The 20,082-nt window shown below is 57.0% G+C and overlaps 1 protein-coding gene across 2 annotated transcripts in view; it reads left to right on the forward strand.

Moving 5' to 3' along the window:
* NTN1 (netrin 1) overlaps positions 1–20,082 on the forward strand; it is a 160,068-nt gene that overhangs the window by 128,106 nt on the left and 11,880 nt on the right. For both annotated transcript variants that reach the window (XM_034646931.1, XM_011227392.3), the window contains one exon: positions 16,313–16,387. In XM_034646931.1, the coding sequence (XP_034502822.1) occupies positions 16,313–16,387 (75 nt within the window). The remainder of the gene's footprint in view (positions 1–16,312; positions 16,388–20,082) is intronic.

The following is a 20,082-nucleotide window of genomic DNA, read 5'->3' on the forward strand; positions in this document are numbered from 1 at the left end:
CCCTTGCTCCCCTGAATCACCCTTCAGTGTAGACAGCAGCTCCGGGCTGTGTCCACCATTGGCTCTGGCTGGAGAAGTGTCTCGAGAGCCAACTGGATCCCCATCGGGACAGCTTTGTTTTCCCTGCCGAACACAAAATCCCCTGTTCACTCGGAGAGCCGACAAGGAGACCCCGTGGGGCTGGCCCTGTGGGAGCAGATTCCAGTGAATACAGCGCCCGAATGGCTTCAGCTTATTAAAGGCGAATACACAGGATAACTCTGCCCTCCAAGCGGGAGCCAGAATGGAAGGCACAGAGCTGTTACAGCGGATTAACAGCCGCAGACGGACGCGGGCAGGTGCAGCCTTTTCTGCAATTTGGAAGGGTTTATGAAATACGGATCCTGTGCTCTCTAAATCCTTCCCCCGGCCTCTTCTGGGCTACAGGCTGAGAATGGGGATTTCTTGTCCGGCCAGGCTTGGTGGTGTTGGGAGGACTACCCACCCCTCCATTCCCAGCATGCCTTGGGCATTCTAACCCGAGCATTTGTGCACTTGTCTGTTTATTCATTCTGTCTTCATTCATGCATCCCCTGCACGTTTACCGAGGGCCTGTGGTGGGTCCCGTGCTGGGTTTACAGAGATGACGGAACACGGAGCCCTGAGATCGGGGGACCGTGGTTCACTGTGCGGGGAAAGACGCACAGGTGATTCCGAAGCAGATTGTTACCGGGTACAGTAGACAAGTGTTCACGTGACAGCAGCTACCCACGGCCTTCCACGGGCCTCCCAAGGGCAGGCTTCCCCGAGAGCCTGCTGGGTCTAATCCTCCTTCATCCAAAGCCTCAGGTCCAAGGTGGCTCGTCACCCCTGCAGACGAGCTTCTGTTCCCTAACGGCAGATAAGGAGAACGAGGGGGCATAGCTGGAAATTTGGGGTCCTCGAGCAAAACCCTTAGAAAGTCCATCTAACGTGGCAGAATTTACATCTTAAAACAGCTCAGGGGGCTGTATTTCTCCGGCTTTGATGCCGATTCGGTCTGCCTGTCTTTCCCTCGTAGGGATGGCACCCCCGCCATCTGCCCCTGCTGGAGACCCCTCGTGTAGCTAGACCTAGCTTATCTTTCTGCAGCAAGCAGACCTCCTTGTCTGTCCTCTCCGGTGGGTTTTCAGGGCTCATCTCTGGTGCCAGAGTTGTGTTCGAGGTTTTGGTGAGCATGTTACTGTGGGGAGGGGGGATGACGGGGGTGGTGGGGCCCTCAGGCCTACCATAAAGCCTGCTCTCCCAAGGGCAGAGGCACGTGACATCAGCGGGCTCTGAGGAACTGTCGGGGGGTGGGGGCATAGGTTGCTATGGCCGGTTGCTAACATGAGCTGGTGCTTCTGGATGCCGGGGGCGGAGCTAAATGGTGTGTTCCACACGTATGCCCCCACCCCCAGGGGTCAAAGCTGGTTAGTCTTTATGCACCCGAAATGTCCCGGCAGCCTCTCGGGAGGCCTGTGCGTGAACTTCCGGTGCGGCACGTGGGGATGGGCGGGACTCCCAGCCAGGCCTCCGCTCCTGAGGCACGTTGTTCTCTCATGGTGGTTCCCTCTGGTTTGGGGGTGGGGGGGTCTGAGTACCCTCCAGGACTGGGAGACAGATGCGGAGCACCAGCTGGAAATCCCGTGTCTGGGGGGTTCCTGGAGACCATAGAGGTGCTTGGTTGCAAATTGGAAGACTGGTATAGAAGATGACCTTGGCCGTCTTGTGAGAGCCTAGATGTGTCCAGGTGGGGAGGGCAAGGCAGGGATGAAGTCCAGGGTGTCCACTGGCCTCTTGGTGACCTCCAACCTCCAGGCCCTGCAGTGGCTCAGGGGAGAGCAGCTGTGACTGCACCAGGAATGTGAAGACTTCTAGAACCTTCTACCAGGGCTAGGGGGAGGGCATTTGCGTCTGTGACTATGTGGAGCTGTTGAGAATTCTTTATTTCCCCAAAGCAGACACAGTGCCTTTGTTCTCCACGTGGGAAGGTAGCAGTTTGGTCATGACAGGGCGGATTTCAGTGTTTGCCAGGGTTCCTGCGCCGCTGGGGAACGAGAAACTCCCCCTCCTCCCATAAATACGGTTTGCAGACACCTGAGGCATGATTCATGGAAATGCCATGTGCCTTTTTTTTCTTTTTAATCATTTTGGATGGAAATCTTTCCCAGATGCCTTGCCCACTTTCCTGCTCACTGAGCAGTGCCCACTGAACACGGTCCCGCCTTTCAGGATGACGCAGTGGCTGCAAGACGGGATGGTGCTGGGGTGCCGTCGTCATCCCGAAGCTGTGCAGCTGTGGTAGGACCACTTGCCTCTGTTCACAATGGCCCTCGGGTGTGCACATCTACTTTTCTTGGTCTCATAGTTTCCCGCCTCTTCTTCCCCTTCCGCTGGCTAGCTCTTCTCTTCCTTCTTCCCGCCAGTGGGTCAGTCTCTAGAGGGTCCCCCCACCCTTTAAGTCTGTCCGTCCTTCCATACCTTGTTCTAGGGGCGATGCTAACAGCATCCATTCTCAGTGTCCATCAGGGAAGGATACTTAAGCTATGAACGAAGACCCGGAGGGGTTTCCTTTGCGATGGCGGTTGGGCGGCTCAGACCTGCTTGTCCCTGGTTCTCCCCTGTCCCCATCCCCGAGACAGACAGGTGGCCCTGATTCAGCAGGACATTGTAGTCATGAAGCATCTCCACACTCTGCAAGTAAGGAGGAGACAAGATTAGTCCTTCTGGCTCTCACTTCAGAGAACCGAGGAACAGAGAGGTTAAGGAGAGGGACCAGCATGGTGGGGCTTCTAAAAGCCATGGTTTTGGAATCTGGGGAGACCAGGGAGGCCGGGAAGGGAGGGATGCTTTCTTCTGAGGTCTTGGGGGCTGCTCTGTTGGTTAAATGGGTGGTGGGCATGTGCTGGGCTGGTCCAGAGCAGGGAGCTGAGGCCACCTGGGGGAGTTACAGAAACAGGTGAGGCTCAGCTCACAGAACTGCTGTGGAACCCTAGGGTCCGTGGTGAGGCAGATTAAGGCTCGGGGTAGCAGCAGGGAGGGCGCAGTGTGGGTGGGCCAATCTTCGAGAACCCTTCCAGCTCTGAGAAGGTGGACTCCCTGGCCTGTGTCCAGCGTATCAGCGAGTGGCAAGTGACAGAATAAACCAGGGACGGCAAGAATGTGTCAGCTTTGCCACGGAGCACCCAGAACACATCGGTGAGTTCTGAGGTTGATTAGTGATGTCTGCCATGAGCTCGGCCTGGGAAGCTGTTGGGTCGTGTGCTGCCTGTTTGTTTTTCCTGCTCCAGGCTTGCTCTGAATCTCTGTCTCCTTTGGCAGTCTTCATTGTTTTTGTTTTGTTTTTGGTTTTGGTTTTGTTTTTTCCTGGAGATAAGTTGCTAATGATCAAGCCCTACAACCAGGAGCCCTGAGTTTCATACCTTGTTTGACACTAAGGGCCAGAAGCTCATGTGCCATTTTGATGGGGAGCTAGTCCCAAAACACTTGCAGGAAGAGGAATCCACTCTCTGGGGGCAGCAACTTCCTGAACCCTGGACAAGAGCTGTGGGGCAGCTGGTGTTCGAAAAAGTGATGTGTCCCCACCGGCCGGGGGACCCACGACACTGAACGTTCGGGGCCTCAGTCTTCTGTGTTTGTCATGGAAATGGCAGTGCTGACCCTCGTGCCCGTCTCCTTAGAGGTTGTTATGCAGCTCAAAGGAGGTTGTGGGTGGAAAGCGCTGGGGGTGGGCTGCCCAGTTGTAGACTCATCACTGTGCAAGTGTTCAGGCTGGAGCTGGGCTGAGCCCCAGCTGCATCACGTGGACGGGACAGGATCTGCTGGCGGGGAACGGGGTGACCCCAAGGCCTGTGGGGCTGGTGGAGAGCCGGGTCTGGGGCCATCTCTGTGGTAGAATTAATCCCCTCAGCATGGTTCACGCCAGCTGGGGAGGACTGGGGGTGGGTGGCCGGGGGTCAAGAGAAAATTCTGGATGTCCAGGAGCTGGTTCAGCCTGCCGAGCTGTCCTGCCTCCAGTCAGGAGGGCTTTTTGCAGCCCCAAAGGCTCTGGGCAAGAGGCTTTAATCTAATTACATGCTTTATTTGAGCCAATTTGTTTTCCAATCCATCTTGTTCAGCAAGAAGAAAGAGCATGCTGGGGACTCATGGCACCCTCTTGTTCCAAGTGGAGAAGAGGGGCTGCTCTCCTGCCTCACGTGGCCAGCGCAGTCCCTGACCTCTCGCAGCCTGGCCACCCCACCCCCAAAACCGGGCTGGAGGCCGCTGACCCCCCCCCCCNCCCCCCCCCCCCCGCCCCATGGGAGAGGCCAGGGCTGGTCACTGTGTTCATTAGCTGAGGGAGGGAAAGGCTGCTTGCTGGTCCCCTTTTCGGGGGAGGCCAGTGTCCCTATGTCTCGCACCAGGCGACCGAAACGGGACAGACTTCCAGGGCAGGCGGCTCGGGGCGAGGGGGGGTGGTACTTGTTCCCATGGGGTCAGCCCAGCTCCCAGCCTTGCCTTCCCAGCTCTTCCTGGAAGAGCTGCTCTCAGAATCCCAGGCCCAGTATTTTAAATCTGCAAATCTATTTTCATAGTAAGGCAGCAGATTGAGAATCTGTGTTATTAAAGTCCAAACCAAACACCAAAGCCCTTGCACCCTCCCCGGAGATGCAAGATTTATCGGCTGTCTCTGCTCTCCCCAGGCAAGGAGCCGCCCCTCGCCAAGGTCCAACTTTTGTGTTTCCCAGCGTTTTCCAGAACCGTCTTTCTCCGCCCTCCCTTCGGAGTCCTGCTCCGGGCCTTTGCTTGTCTGCCTTTTATGTAGACTCCCATGTTTTGAGGTGGGGATGGACCGTCCAAAGAGAACAGACCGAGACCCGCAGGAGAGCCCCCCCGGGGCCGGAGCTCGAGGATGTCGCTTTTCAGCCATCAGCTTCAAGTCCCGACGTGGGCAGCAGGGCCTCCTGATTCGGGGTGCCACTCAAGCCCTCTCCTCTCCAGCCCAGCTCACGTCCTCTTTGTTGTCACAGAGCTTAGCCGGCTTCATGGATGCCCAAGCCTGGACCCACGCTTTCTCGTGGGGGTCACCGAAGAGTTGCCAAGGTTGTTGACTGCATCGTATGTTCGGGGAGCCTGTGTCTGTGGGTCTGCTTGGCCGGGCAGGCTTGGTACCTCCCAGGGGCGACTGTTTTCGGCTTATTTTGTGCCCCCATGTCCGGTGGGTTCCGCGAGCGTTTGGGGGTGACCCGCACTGTGCCAGGTGCTAGGACCAAGGGCCAGTGCTCCACCGGGAGAGGGGGCAGCCAGGCTGTGCTGGAACGTCAGATGGGTGGCTCTGGGGCCAGAAAGGAGGGTGATCGTGGAGGCAGACGAGGCTCCTGTTGGAGGTCCAGATCCGCCCCCCCCGCCCCCACGCCAGCCGCTGCATGGTTTGGGTCAGTTTTACAGTCTCTGCTGAGGACCAGGGTCCACCAGCCCCAGCTTTCTCGCCGCTCGTCATTCACCGCGGTCAGCTGGGGACCCGCCGAGCGTGCTCCAAGGGTGGGTTCGCGGCACCTTGTCCTCCCCGCGGTCCCAGGCGAGAGATCATGTCCTCAAGAGGCCGTCTCTGTCTGACATACCTGGTGTCTGTCACCGCATCATCGTTACTCCCTCCTACGTCCTGCGTGTGGGCGGGATGGTTATTGTCATCACCGTGACCCCGTTTTACTGATGGGGAAACTGAGGCTAGGAGTGGTTAAGGGCTCCAGATCATTGGGCTGGTGATGTGACCCCTTTTTACAAGAAATAGCTGCTTCCCCCGGAGCCCCTCCCAGGTGACTTCCAGTGACACTGTCGGGGCCAGAAGCGGGTGCATGGCCACAAGGCTGTCTTGGAGAGTATTTAAATGGGAAACATTGGGCTTTGCTATCTGGGAAGAAAGGAGGGTGGGTGCTGGGGAGGCGGTTGCACATCTGTCAGACCCAGGTCTGATGGTTGAGCCGTCATGGCGGGTGGCTCTGTGCGGGGAAGTATGGGAAAGGAGGGCCCTGGGTGCCTTTGTGCTGTGCACATGCCACCCGCCCTGCAGGTGCAGCAAGGGGACCATCCGGAAAGCCCTGGGCACCCGGGGCTGTAGCTGGGGAAGGGGCGGAAAGGCAGGGCAGGGCTCCCTTTAGAGCACGGGGTGGGGGCCAGAGCACCAGCCTCGGCTCTAAGCCGCTGAGCCCCCAGCTTGATGTAGGAAGAGGAGCTGGCACTTGGTTCGTGCCACTAGAAAGCATGCAGGTCCATACGTCCCCACCGGAATATGTAGCTGCACTCCAAGAAGAAAGGAGGCTCGTGGGGCCGAACGACAAGGCAGGTTTCCAAGAGCTTGGGAACTGGCTCTTTGTAAGGACAGCGCAGAGTAGAGGTCGTGTTCTGGGGGCCTCAGGTGTGAGGTGGGCCCGGGCAGCTTGGGGGCCCCATCCCTGCTAGTGGGGGAGTGAACACCTCCCTCCATCCACGTAACATAGAGACCCCGCACCCTGCAGGGTCGAGCAGCCGAGGCTGGGCTAGAACCTTCTGGTGGCTTTGCATTCCATTTAAAATAGAATCCAAACCATACCGGGCCCCACATGGCCCATCAGAGTGTGTGAGTCGCCTCTCTGCCCCCTCTCTTCATTCACTCTGTGCAAGGCACCCCAGCTTTCATTCAGTTGCTGGAAGGTGCCAGACGTGATTCTGCCTCAGGGCCTTTGCACAGGCTATTCTTCCTGCTCAGAACCTCCTCCTTCAGATCTTTTTGCCCCACCCCCTTCGCACTGTGTAGGTCTGGATGTCGTGTTTTCTGCTCAGGGAAGATCCTTGGCCACTCTAGCTAGAGCCGTACCCTCACTCCCAACCATACTCCCAGATGCACAGTGGTTGACAACTCACTTTTGGTCTAATGTGTGTGGAATTGCGAGAGGATGGAAGTTCACACACACACACACACACACACACACACACACACACACACTCACCATCTCTTGGGGGGATATAGCACTTCCCAGTGGCAGAAGCCCCGTGGATTACAAATACAAGTGTCACCTTGTTGACGATAGATATCAGCTTATTATAGGATCCCCCATAAATTAGTGGTCCCCGTCCTCACTGAGGAGAGACTGGCTTCAGAATATTTTTAGTGTTTTTTTCTTTTGAATGCAAGAATTATATACTCGTTATAGTAAAATGAAAAATATTGAGAAGCCAAAGCAAGAGCATAAAAACCAACCATGGTCCCACCAACCCACAGTTTGCCGCATAATGTACTCTTCTGGAATAAAATGCAAACCCCTGCCAGGTTGACCAGCCCCCAGGAACCCCCTGATCTCTGGCTGCCACCCCCTTCATTCGCTTCCTCCCTCCTACCGCACCCTTTGCTGCTCTGTGCGCTTTACAGAGCTAAGTCCTTGTCCTCCTAGATGTCACCTCCCTCAGACTGGCCTTCATTAATCCATCCCCATGCCCATTCTCCACCAGTGCCCTCTGCTCATCGTCTCCCCTTTATGAGTGTCACTCTCGGGTGAGCGTGATCACACCCATGTTATTGACCTGTCCCCTCCCGCTGCAAAACCCGCCCCCCCGACTGTTCCCGAGCCTCATGTACACCCAGAGCCTCCCAGCCCTGGCCACACGGAACTCGCTTAGCCAACTTTGTAAGGGAACGCATGGATGATAACTCACAGATGTTGGGGCGCTGCACCAAATGGCGTGCATCTTCCCGTGGTTTTGACATTTTGATGTCAGTTGCATTCAGAGAAGAGGCGTTTGCACCTAGCTCGTTGTGTGTGTGTCTGTATGTGTGTTTGCCTTTGTCAGTTTGCCAGCCACAAGTCCTGTATTCCCATTGATTTAAGTTACATTTCTTGGATTATTTGAGATTGGCCACTTTATATCTCCTTGTCCCCCCTTTTCCCCCCTGTGAATTGCCTGTTCTTCTCCTTTGGATTTTACATTGCTTGTCTTATTGATTCATTAGAGTTCTTTATATATGACAGACCCTAATCCTTTGCTATCAGTGTTGCAAACACTTTTGGCTTTTTTCTAGTCATTGGCTCATAAGGTTGCAGGTACCTCATGCCTAGCTCCTCTGCTTATCCGTTGCTGGGGGCTGCCTTATGTTGGGGGGTGGGGTCCTTGACTTTTCTGCCCCAGAGCCCCAGGTCAGCAGGGCATTATGTTGTAGAGGCAAGTAGAGCTTAGAGGTGTTGGAGTGGACGGCCAAGACCTGTGTGGGCTTAGAGAGACGCCTGGGTGCTCAGGAGCTGCCTGTGAGCCTGGCTCGCCCCATGAGGTGGCCGACCCCTGGGTACAGTGCTTGTGGGGGAAGATTCTAAGAAGGTGGTCTTACCAGGGGGAGAGCGTTAAGTCACCTGCAGCCCCGGACGAAGAGGCATGAGTTGGCTTCACCGGGAGTGCCTCCAATCCTTGCCTAATTTACGCAACCCACGGACACCCGCCGTGTGCAGATGGGACCCTGGCGTGGGAGCTTCCAGGCGGCTCTGTGGCTCCGGGGCAGATGGAGCCGAAGCACACTTTCTCTGGGCAGACTGGCCTCACCTGCTTTTTGTCACCTGCTGGTGGGCAGAGGGGCCCGGGCGAAATGGATGGAGCCAGCGGGGTGTCCCTCCTAGTCCCACGCCCTTGAGCTCTTCCACCCTGGCCAGGGGGGACCAGGAGCCCCTCCCTCCCCGGCGCCCAGCCAGTGGAATCTGCCAACTCGCCCACCCTTCCGGCCTCAGCCTCGGGACGGACCTCGGGGGCTGGTGTCCCTTGCTCATTACCCCCACGGCCCCACCTTCCCGAGCCCGACAGCCCAAAAGCGGAGAGGCAGGGGTGCTGCTCCGAGTGAGACCTTGGCCGGCTCCCCTCCCTGCTCCGAGGGAGGTGCCAGATGCAGCGCCCCTGGCTCCAACGGGGGGACGCTGGGCCCCGCCTGCCATATGCTCGGAGATGAGCTTCGATCCGGCGAGCAGGCCTGCCCAGCAGGACTTTTGGCACCTGGGACACAGGAGGCAGACCAGAGGGATGAGCGACCCAAGGTGGTGGGAGAGGCGGGAGCGGCTCGGCCGCTGGGATTGGGCTGTACCTCCCCCGCTTGGCTCTTGGCTGTGGCTTGGTCAGGGGAGCAGGTGGGGGGAATAAAAGGGAGGTTGGCTGCTCCCAGGAGGAGCCAGGATGCCAGCCAGCCAGGATGGGCCTGGTGCGAGTCGCAGATGGCAGCCTCTGGGTCTCCGCGGCTCTCCCGGGTCCCCGTGTCCCTCCCTGGCAGCTCCCGTCTTTTCGGGGAGGAGGACGGGAGCGGCTGGTGACCCCGGTGCAGGGTCCCCTGCAGATCTCACTGTACTTACCTGTACCCTCAGTTTGAGCCCCAGAGGGTCCCCTGAGAGAGTGGGGGCCACAGAACATCCCTCTCACCCCCACTCACTACTCCTGTACGGGGCCGACGGAGGCGCTGGGGGCCCGGCCACCGGTCCAGGGAGGCTGGGACCCCGCCGGCCAAAAAACATGGGCCCGATTGCTGAATCAGATCAGTCAGCTGGTCTGCAGGGTCTCTGTGTGGGTAAGCTCATGCTGGCTTTTATATCAGGGTGAAACCACAGGTCCCCCCCCACCCTTTTTTTTAAGTTGCAAAATGATCGACCATTTGCACGTGGTCCTTGTCACCAATTTCCACCTTTTCCTGTTTCTGCCCAGATCAAGTAGCATTGGACCCACAGACGGCTGAAGATCTTGGTCTCTTCTTTAGCTGGACTTGCCCCTTTACGTTTTCCTTAAAAAGTCATGCATTTCATTCGGTGTCCAAGATTTCGGCCTAAAGCTGCATATGGTAGCAGCCTTATTTATAAAACGTCCTTTCCGCTGTGATTATAGTCCCTTCCTCATTACTTCCTAACGTGGGTCTGATTTCTGTCTCGTATTCATAATTAGACATGACAGCGTTTTGTCTGGGTTTTTTGTTTGGTTGGTTGTTTTTGTTTTGTGTGTGTGTGTGTTTTTTTTTTTTTTTTTAAGTGTATTGGTTTGAGGGCTTTCCTGAAAATCCGTTTTTTCTGTGTGAGTTTTTTCTGGTGTTCCGCGTGGTTACTTTCTGCTTCTGCTGCCAGTCTCTCTCCGGCTTTCTTCAGAGTTTGTTTTGCTCGTTTTCTAACTTCCGGAGTCGAGTACATGTATTTTCATTCTTTTCTGTGTCACAATAAATCCTATTGATTACATTGTGGTCAGGAAATGTGGCCTGTAGGCTTCCAGCTCCCTTGCAATTCATTTAGCATCGTTTTACCGCTCAGGTTACCGTCTGTTCCTTTTTGTGTTCCTAACACTTTTGTTCTTAATATATTTCGATAAGATGTCATTCCACACAAGATGTGCTTTTTTTTATTACGGGCGAACTTCTTTAAAGACGCTTACAACGTCTTCTTTCAAAGTTGTAAGCCTTAAAAACAAATTGCTTCATTTAGTGATGTCCCTCTGAAATGGTTATTTCAATATTTTTTAATCCATTTTTCAGTAGAGGGGTTGAATCCGTTTACAGGCATTGTTTTGCTTTTCAATAGTTGCTGTTCGTAATCTTGATTGATTTCAGTTGCTTTTTATATATTCCACTTTTTCTATTTTTTTCTTAACATACTACCTATAATTAAAAAAAAAATTTTTTTTAAAGTAATCTTTGTACCCAACTTGGGGCTCAAACTCACAACCCTGAGATCTAGAGTCCCATGCTCTACCCACTGCCCCAGCCAGGCGCCCCCATAGTAACTATAATTTATTTCCCATTTTCTCCAGTGTTTTGTGGTTGCCTTTGGACTTTTCGAAAGCACTATTTGATCGAATGGCTTTTATTTGTCAGAGTCAAGCAGGAAAGAGCATCTCTTACATTCTACCTACTTAAGACTCATTCCGTTGCTCAGTTTTTGTTAATATGATCTAAGTTTCTGACTACATTTTATAGTTATTTATTCTTATATATACTTATACACTGACGTTTCCTTTCAAACGTTTGAAAATTATTTTGATATTTGCCTTCAGCTTTAGAACCAAATATGAAATCTCCACGTTCGTGGGTTTCCGAGCCCACAACTGTTGGTGCATTCGTAGCATACGATCTCTCCAAGACTTTCCTCTCTTAAACTCTTGCTTCTGACTCATTTCATGGTTGGTTGGGGAACATTCTCAAGTACCTCTCTCAAAAGGGATGCACGACTGGAATACCGTCTGCATCCGTGCACACTGGCGGATGCCTTCTGCTCACTGTGGCCTGCACACATATGAGACAGTCTAGCTGGGTATAAAATTCCTCGATCACAGACTTTTCCCTCCTCAAGACCTATGGGCATCGCTCCGTGGTCATCTGGCTGGCTTCTTGTTGTTGATTTCTAATCCATCTATAATCTTCCCTCATCCTGGTATTTCGTATGTTGGGCAAAGATGTGTCTGGGTGTTGGTCTCTTCCTTGATGTTTTTCCAAAAAGTCAGTGAGCCTTCTCCTTGTACATATGTCATTCTGCCTTTAGCTCAGGAGTCTGATCTTCGATCCTTGTTTCTATCCCACTTGGCTTCTGCTGCCTTCTCTCCCCATCGTATGTCCCCCTCCACGTTCTCTCTTATATCCTTACCATTCTCTCCTTCGTGGTTTCCAAGTCTTTATCCTTTTCCTCTAGAATTTGCGAGAGTTTCCCCAGTTTATTCTCTGTGTGTCTGAATCAGGTGTCTCCAGGATCCTTTCTCTTTGCCACTTCCAAAGTGGGTTTTAATTGTGCTGCTGAGTTTTTAGGTTTCTGTCTTGGTTTTGGTTTTTCCAGCTCTTCTTTCTTTCCGGCTTCTCCAATTTCACAGAGGCCGTGTCTTTTAAGATCTTTTTCAGTCTGCCATGCCCATTCGGTTACACGTTGTCCATGGCTGTTGTTGAGCCCCGGCGACGGACTTTGAATACTTGTGACAGAGACCGTATGGCCTGCAAAGCCTAAGATATTTACTGTTAGGCATTTTGCAAAAGAAAATTTTTTTGCTGATCCCTCCACTAGCACAACAGCTGGATTCCCATCTCAGCTTCGAGCTGGATAGCAGGGGAATAGATGCAGGGCTGGCCCTACGCCCTGGCTTCTACCAGTGTTTTGCCTCGATTCACTTTTGCTCTGTGGAGATGGTATCCTTCTATCTGCACTGCCTGATTTCCTCATTCTCTGCACCAGTAATTTTGATAAAAATGCAAGTTCAAATATGCAAGTGCTGTCTGTCCTTCTGGGCCCCACCCTTCCTTAAGATCTCCCTCCCTGGAAGAGGGCACCACCCCCAGTGCTCCTGCCTGCTTCCTGCCTGTTTGTTTTCTGGTTGCTGTCCCTGTGTCCTCTCTTTTTTCAAGATCTTTCCGTGCGTCGGACAAAAGGCTGCGTCTTGAGGTAAAACCTGGGACAGGTTTTGCTCGTTCCACCACCATCTGCCTTTAATTAATAGAGATTGCTCCCAGATTCCAACTTTGGGTCATCTATCAGTTTGGTTTTTGGCGTGAGCGTGAATTTTCATTTTTCTCGTTGTCTTTACAGCTCTTTTGGACCCAAACAAGGAGAGGCTACATGGGTGACTGCCAAGTAGATATGCCATTTTGAAGGGCTCAGGACTGCACGTGAAAGCTGTGCTTTGTCCATCTTGAGGTAGCCTCCATAGCTGCGTATTTGATAAAAGAAGAAAACGCAGGAACATTTTCCTGTCCAGGGACCACTTGTCCAATGACCTCAGTTCTCTGGAATACACCCAAAACAAAGAGTCCTCAAGCCGCCAGATAGCTGCCGCGGTGTCCGCGTTCTGGACGTTATTCACTTTACCCCGAGGAGAGCGTTTCCGTCTCCCTCATTCCAAGCCGGTTTACCCGTGTTTCATGTACAGTTCTAACAGCCTCGGTCTTTGTTTTCCTAGCTCACAACCAAATTGGACTCGGCAAACCTGAAGGGAGTAGGGGACATTTTACAACAAGCACACTGACTTACGAAGTATTTCTGGGGCGCCTGGGTGGCTCAGTCGGTTGAGCGTCTGTGTTCCGCTCAGGTCATGATCCCGGGGTCCTGGGATCAAGTCCCGCGTCGGGCCCCTTGCTCAGCGGTGAGTCTGCTTCTCTCTCCTTCTGCCTCTGCCCCCCACTCATGCTCTCTCTCTCACTCTCTATCTCTAGTAAATAAATAAAAATCTTTTTTAAAAAGTATTTCTGATGGACAGAAAGGAAGGACATAGGACCCCTCCCCCCCCCAAGTACAACCATAAATGCTCAGAGGCCAGCACCGTTTCCTGAAGAGCGGGTGGCTTGGGGTTCTCCGAGTGACCCCCAGGGTGAGCGACAGCCACCTTCTCCGAGCCTTTCCTCTGCCGGTGTGGGTGCTCCGTGCACCCTGTCGCCTCCTCCCACAGCTCCAGTGCTTCGGACAGTGGCCCCTGGGACCCTGGCTGGCTGCACATCAGGGTCCCCTGGGGAATGTTAGGAATCAGGACACGCAGCCTGCCCCCTCCACCAGTGAAATCAGAAGGTCTTGGGGATGGGACCCCGACACCAGTGTTTTTTAAAGCTTCCGGCTAATTCCGCTGTATGGCTGGGGCTGGGAAGCAGGGCATGAGGTCACGGGCTCCCAGCTAGCCGGTCTCATTGCTAAAATGGGGCTCGTACAAATATGCCTCATCGGTACTGTCCGGGGGCTGTCACTGAGGTGTGGGCTTTTACTATTCACGGGGAAAACTGAGACTTGTCAAGCAGGTTCCCTCTGGGCTGGGAATGGATGCCACACATTCTAGGACGATTTCTGTCCCCAGTGGATACTTAGCTCTGGACAGAAGAGCTGTGAATGTCACCAGGAGGGAAGACAAGAAGGGAGAGATCAAGATGCTTGGGAAGAGGTTGTCCCCGGGCTCTGCTGTTGTGCCTTCCTCCCCACAGCGTGTGGCTTACATGTGGCAGGTGTTCTAGAACCTTCCTGAGCCCTGGCTTCCTGGCTTTCAAGCGGGACCAGCAGTGCCTCCCTCACAGGCTTGCAGAGCCCACGGCTACACAGTCCTGCTCCCCTCCCCCCTGGGCAGTGTGCCTCAGGGCCCAGACGGAGGCCTGCCGGGGACGCAGGGCCTAGGTGATTTCCTGCCGACCGGAACACAGGCACTGATGTGGGCCAACGACTTTTGACTTGGGTAAAAAAAAACAACAAGAAGGCGAAGAGCGAGGGGGTTCAAGGCTGCCCCAGGAATAACGTCACCCAGCGCCGCTCGCATTCCAATGAGCTTCCCTAAGTGGAGAGAGCAGGGAGGGATTCCAGCCAGCTCGCTGGGGACCGCGGGACTCGCACAGCCTGGGCTCAGGCGCAGTGGTGGCTTTGCTCTGTGCGTCGTCTGTCCCTGAGCTGGCCACCACCTGGCCCAGAGCAGTGCCCCCCGGGGTGAGGCCTGGTGCCGGTGTCTCCCGTGTCCGTGTTCAGGTCATCACCTTGTGTTGACCCCTCGCGCGGGGCCACCATACAACGCGGGCCACGGTCTCTGGACAGCCCCATCCCTGCCTCCCGAGAGATCCCCCTCCCCCAGTCGCCAGCCAGCCAGCTGGCAGAAGTCACTAGCTCGGTAGCCTCCTGGTGCCCCTGGCAGGGCATCCCGGCGGGTGGGCCGGTTCCAGGGCTTGGACCACAGGAGAGCAGGAAGGGGGCCTGCTTTTTCCCCCATTTCCTGCAACTGGTTCCCAATGGGGTGCCTCCCCCCCCCAGCCTGGGAAGAAGCTGGCTCAGGAGGCATCAGGGGGCTGCCGGGCCCGTGTCCCCCAGGGCAGTGGGATGGAGCTGTTTGGACTCTAACCAACACCGGTCAGTGAATTTCGGGACCTGGAAGGAGGTGGCCACCTCCCATGGGGCCAGAGGCTGACTCTGGGTGGTGGTGGGAGGGGGATCTCTGAATATTCTCTGCATCTCTAAGCCATGGGGGGTTGGGCGAGGGACACCAGGAGGCCTGACTTGCTTCCCCGGCTTTGTTCTGTGCTCCCCACAAATCATTCCTTACCCCCACCCCAGCTTGGTGATGCCCTCTGCAGGGGGAGGGACTGCACTTGCTCCCGGGGCGGTCACCTGTGTGCGTGTGTGCCACCTTTCTAGCCCCCTCCTCCTCACCTGTCACCAGGACACACCCCCAGCTCACGTCCCCTGCCCAGTGCTGCCGTTGCTCCTAGAACATTCTGGGCCCATTCCGGGCCCTCCACTGGCTGCCTGGGCATTGCTGGAACACAGGGTCCTCCTTATCCCCACTCTGAGCGTCACGCCCGGCTCACATTTGAGGGGATCCACTGGAGGTCGCGGAGACGCGGCATGGCATAACCAAGAGCGCAGGCATCAGGCATCTCACGTCCGAGTTCAGGGCCCAGCCTGGGCACCAGCTTTCAGGGGTGCCTTGGGCAGGTGGTCTCCGTGTTCTTACCTGCAAAATGGGACTGTCAGCCCCACATCCAAGAATGGTGGTGAGAACTGAGTGAGGCCTGGCATGTCGGGCAGTGGCGTGGGGCAGGCTGGAGCGATTCCCTGGGCCTCGCTGGTGGGCTGGCCGTCGTGCTAAGGGTGTCTGTCACCCGCGGATCTAGCCAAGCAATTGCGGCCCCTTGTCGGAAGAGCTGGCGGGGAGAGGGTCTGGCTGGGCCGAGGACAGAGGCCACCGCCAGGAGACGCTTTGGGCCTGGCTCGCGCCCCGGCTCCGGGAAGCCCCCCGACGTGCTCCCGGCGGACGCGGCCCGGCAGCCCTGCGTCTCAGCAGTAGGCCCATTAGAACTGAACCCCTCTCCGCAGAGCATTCTATTTGCACACTCCAGTAGAGTGGACACCAAAGGGGTTTTCTGATGCTTCATGGGCTGCTAATTTCCTCCGTGACCTCTTTTGTTGGGGTCTGACCCCAGCCAGAGGCTCCGCGCCATGAAAGCCAGCGTCTGACACAGACCCGGGGCGCGGGGTGACAATGAGGCGTCTATCGGCTTTAATCAGGCTCCAGTTGTGTCTTAAGAACCGGGTGGGGGGAGTTTGTGTGGCGCTCAGAAGCCCTGGGTGGCACAATACCCAAGCCCCCCGCATCCTTCATGGAGGCCAAGGGGGCTCCAGGCAGCGGCTGAAGGGTTGGTGGGCAACCGGGGGGTGGGGGTGGGGGGTCGGGCGGGGGCCCTTTGTCCCAAGCGCCGCTTTAGAACGCCGGGCCTGCCCTGAATGGCCGCCCGCCCGGCCCGGCCCGTGGGTATCACAGGCCTCCGGGTATCTGGGGAGGCGGCCTCCCCCGCGGCCCCAGCCTATTCACGGCCAGCCTAATTAGGTTTTTTGTCTGTGTTCTCCCTCCCCTGCAGACTGTGACTCCTACTGCAAGGCCTCCAAAGGGAAGCTGAAGATTAACATGAAAAAGTACTGCAGGAAGGGCTATGGTGAGTGCCAGGCCCCTTGTCTGGCGGGCCGGCGGGGGCCACGTGACCAGCCAGGAGCCCGGCTCCGGGGGCAGGTGGTCCTGGCTGCGTGCTGGTCGTGGAGTCCCTGTGACCGGACAGGGGCCTGGCTGGCGGGATCCCACGCCCAAGGAACGTGTCAGCTCTTCCACCGAGGCCCTCAGAGGCCAGGGGCACCAGGGGCCTTCCGGGGACACAAGGGGGCGCGAGGGGGCTGTGGGGCGTGAGCACTGGGTTCTCTCCTCCCGGCAGGGACTCCCCTGCGGCTGGGATTCCCAGCCTGGCCTCTGGCCTTCACCGGCTGGGGGGCTCTGTGGCCTCAGACCAGTCACTTTCTCTCTCTGGTCTTCAGTGCCTTCATCCATACTGTGGGCTTTCAGCCCGAGGCTCCCTCATAGCTCAGTGTGGGGTCATCCAGGCATCAGGAAAGGGGACAGGGGCTCCGTGGGTTTAAAACTCATATTCCAGAAGCCTCCTCCTTCCAAAGGTGGACTCTGCAAGGCTGAGGTGGGCCAGGGAATCTGCATTTTGATGGTTCGTTGAAGTTTGAACGTAGCTTGTGGGGGGGCCCTGAGGGTCTTTTGCAGCCCGGAGGTATGGGCTGACAGCCCTGTCCCTTGAGCCATCGGGCCCCTTTCCCCAGGGAGGGGTGATGCAGCCCCTCACTAACGACACCCCATCCTCCCTCCACCCCTTCCCCGTCGGGCGACCCCGCCCCCCCTTCTGGACGCACTTGCTGGGAACCTGCTTGTGCCAGGCTGGCCCAGGGGAGGTAAGGAGCTGGCTTTGTGGCTTCTGGTCCCTGAGAGTATCTGTGCTGGCTGGAGGCCTGCGCTGGCCAGACAGCACGTGACACAGGGTCAAGGAGTGACTTGGGAGGCCGCCGGGGAACCTGCAGGAGGAGGGGAGCCCCTGGAGGCCCCCCCGGGCAGATGTGGGCAGGGAGCTGGGAGGCACTGCAGAGCGGGGCCCAGCAAACAGAAGTCTCCAGGGGATCATGCCGACAGAGCGCCCCCGGGCAGAGACCTGGGCGTCCACGTGGGCAGCCGAGGCCCCTGTCACCTGGCCAAGAGGTCACCGCGACCTGGATAAAGGCCCAGGGGCCCTGAACCCAGGCCTGGCGCCTTCCACCGTCGGGCCCTCCTCTTGACCCGGTGGGCCTGGCTGTTTTGGTCGGGGGCTGGGCCTTGCTCTTCCTGGCCACCCCAGTCCACCCTGCCCACTTCCCTCCGCTGCCTGACGTCACCAGGTCCTTTCTGTCCCCTCTGCACCTGGCAGCGGCTGGGCTGGAAGGGAGGGAGGAAGGAGCAGAGCTGGAGGAGAACTTTGTCCGTCGCTCCCTGACCCAGGGGCGTCCAGCAGCCCGGCCCGCAGTCCTCCTGGGCCAGCCATCTGAACCATAGCTAAGGTATTTTTCTTTAATAAGGACCAGGGTCAGGCCCTTTTAGAGTCATGAAATGCACGAGGGAACCCAGAGGAATTTTGAGAACTTACAAAACGTCATCATTGTACCCCGTGTGAGTGTGTGTACGTACACAGGTACACGCACACAAGGATACACATAACATGACGCGCCCAGAGCCCAGAGCACCCCCACCGCCGGCCGCCTGGCCTGCCCCTTGACGGGGGTGTGTCCAGCAGCGGTCAGGCCACGGGGGGCCCTGTTTCAGACCCCCGTGGGGCCTGCAGAGAACTCCCCAAAGCCCCTTTCAAGTGTTTGTGTCCAGGACAGTGCAGAAACCTTTGATTCCCCTGGAAAAAAAGCAAACTTCGAGATGGTTTAAGGATAAGGGGGGGTGCTGTCTCTGAGCCCCGGGGACATGCACGAGGAGAGGCCCAGGTAGGGCTGCGGCCTCCCAGCCCTGGGCTGCCTGCCTACTGGGGCCTTCCAGGCAGGACACCCCGCTGCCCCCTCCGACCCTTCAGAGGGATGAGGGCTCAGGTAAGAAGGCCCAAGGGTTCTGTCGCCTTCCCAGGCTTGGGTCCTGGGGTTCAAGCATGGGCTGTCTGCGCAGGCCCAGAGAGCCCGGGGTCGTAGAGAAGACCCCTGCCCAGAACAGGGGGCAGGGGGAAGGAATGGTGGGTGTCCTTGGGGAAGGATTGCTTTGAGTTTCGTCTGGAAGCATCCTTTGAGTAGACACCTGAGAGGGGCTGGAAGGGGAGGGCCAAGCAGTCTTTCTGTGAGGTATTGGCCCGCAGCCCCTGTTCTGTTCTAAAAGTGAAGAAAGGAAAAATTAGGCTTTTTAAAAGTTACCAGAATAGCTCCCGCGTTCCACCTGGTTCTCTCCGACTCGGCCCCATTTTGTTCTCTTGTCTTCTTTTCCTCTGTTGAATTCAGCTTCCCTGACCCCTGATGTTCCAGGGACCCTTGTCCCCCTCGGTGGTCTCCTGGCCCCCTAACAGCAGGTGGGCCAAACACCCTGTTTTTCATGAACTTAGAGGGGCCTCACAGGCCCTCCCCGGGACCTGCACCTGCGTGTCCTCCCCACCCCGCTCCCCCAGCTGCAGGCCCGCCTTTCCTCGGGGTGCAGAACGTGGGGCATAGCCCCTGGGTTCCTTCTGCCCTCCGCTCCCTGGCCTGGCCCTCGCCTTACCCCCAGCACCCCCAGGACCTATATCCCCATGAATTATGTGAGTGAAGCAGGTGTCCAAGACGGCTGGCCTTGGTTCCCTCGTGTCGCAGGTGGGGACGCGGGCCCAGCCGGGGGAAGTGACTTGCCTGCGGAGGCCCGTCCTGCTCCGTCCACCGCGGCCCGCCCTGGGCTTCTCCTCTCGCTTCACCTTTAGCCCCATGTCCTGTTCCAAGGCCGGGAGGGCCGAGCAGCAGCCCGCGAGCCCATCTCTGCAAACCTTCATCGCGGCCACCCCAGCTCCCGCCCCATACTCCCTGCCGGGCGCACTGCCCAGGCACCCACAGTTCCGCTGCTGGACAAGACTTGAGGACCTGTAGGTGCGGGAGAGAAGTGGGGTGCCCCCTCGGGGAGCAGCCGGGCTCTGAAGCTGTCGTGCCATCAGCCGGGAACGTCCTAACCGTGGCCTCGAGGCCGGGCCTGGCACTGCGCCCCTTCCTGTTCTCCAAAGGCCCTCGAGGGTTTCTGGTCCCCAGGACTGTTCCTAATTCTCTTGGGGCAAACACTGGGGGGCAGTCCCCGCCCCAGCTTAGCACGCAGGCCTCTGTGTTCAGCCAGTAGGCAGGACAAAGATGTGTCAGCGAGGGAACCCCAGGGGCTTCTGCAGAGGGTTTCCAAGAGCCCAGCGGGGTTGGCAGGCAGGCCCTTGGGGAGACGCTTGTTCAGGAAGGGGGGAGAGGCCCCCCCAGGGCTGGGCAGGCGCACACAGGTGCAGCTGGAGGCCTTGCTCTGGGGCTGGGGGGTGAGGTGTCTTGACTGGGTTCGCAGGACTTTGTGGAGAATCCTCCCTGCATTCCTTTGGGACCACGGCCCCCCAGATAACATGCGAGTGGGGGCGTCCCTCCCCTGCCTGGGCCAGACCTGGGCCAGCGCAGGGCGCGATGAGCGGGAAGAGGACGAGGAGGGAGCTAGCTTGCCTGGCCGTGAGTGGGGAGGTGAGGCGGGCAGAGCGGGCCGGGCCAAGGGGGCCTGGGGACCGGGCTTCTGAGGGGCTGCACCATTTCTGCTCCGACTGCCACCCGGCAGGGAGCCAATTAGAAATTGTAA

Source organism: Ailuropoda melanoleuca, chromosome 17 (assembly GCF_002007445.2).
Source record: "Ailuropoda melanoleuca isolate Jingjing chromosome 17, ASM200744v2, whole genome shotgun sequence".
NCBI classification, from domain to species: Eukaryota; Metazoa; Chordata; class Mammalia; order Carnivora; family Ursidae; genus Ailuropoda; species Ailuropoda melanoleuca.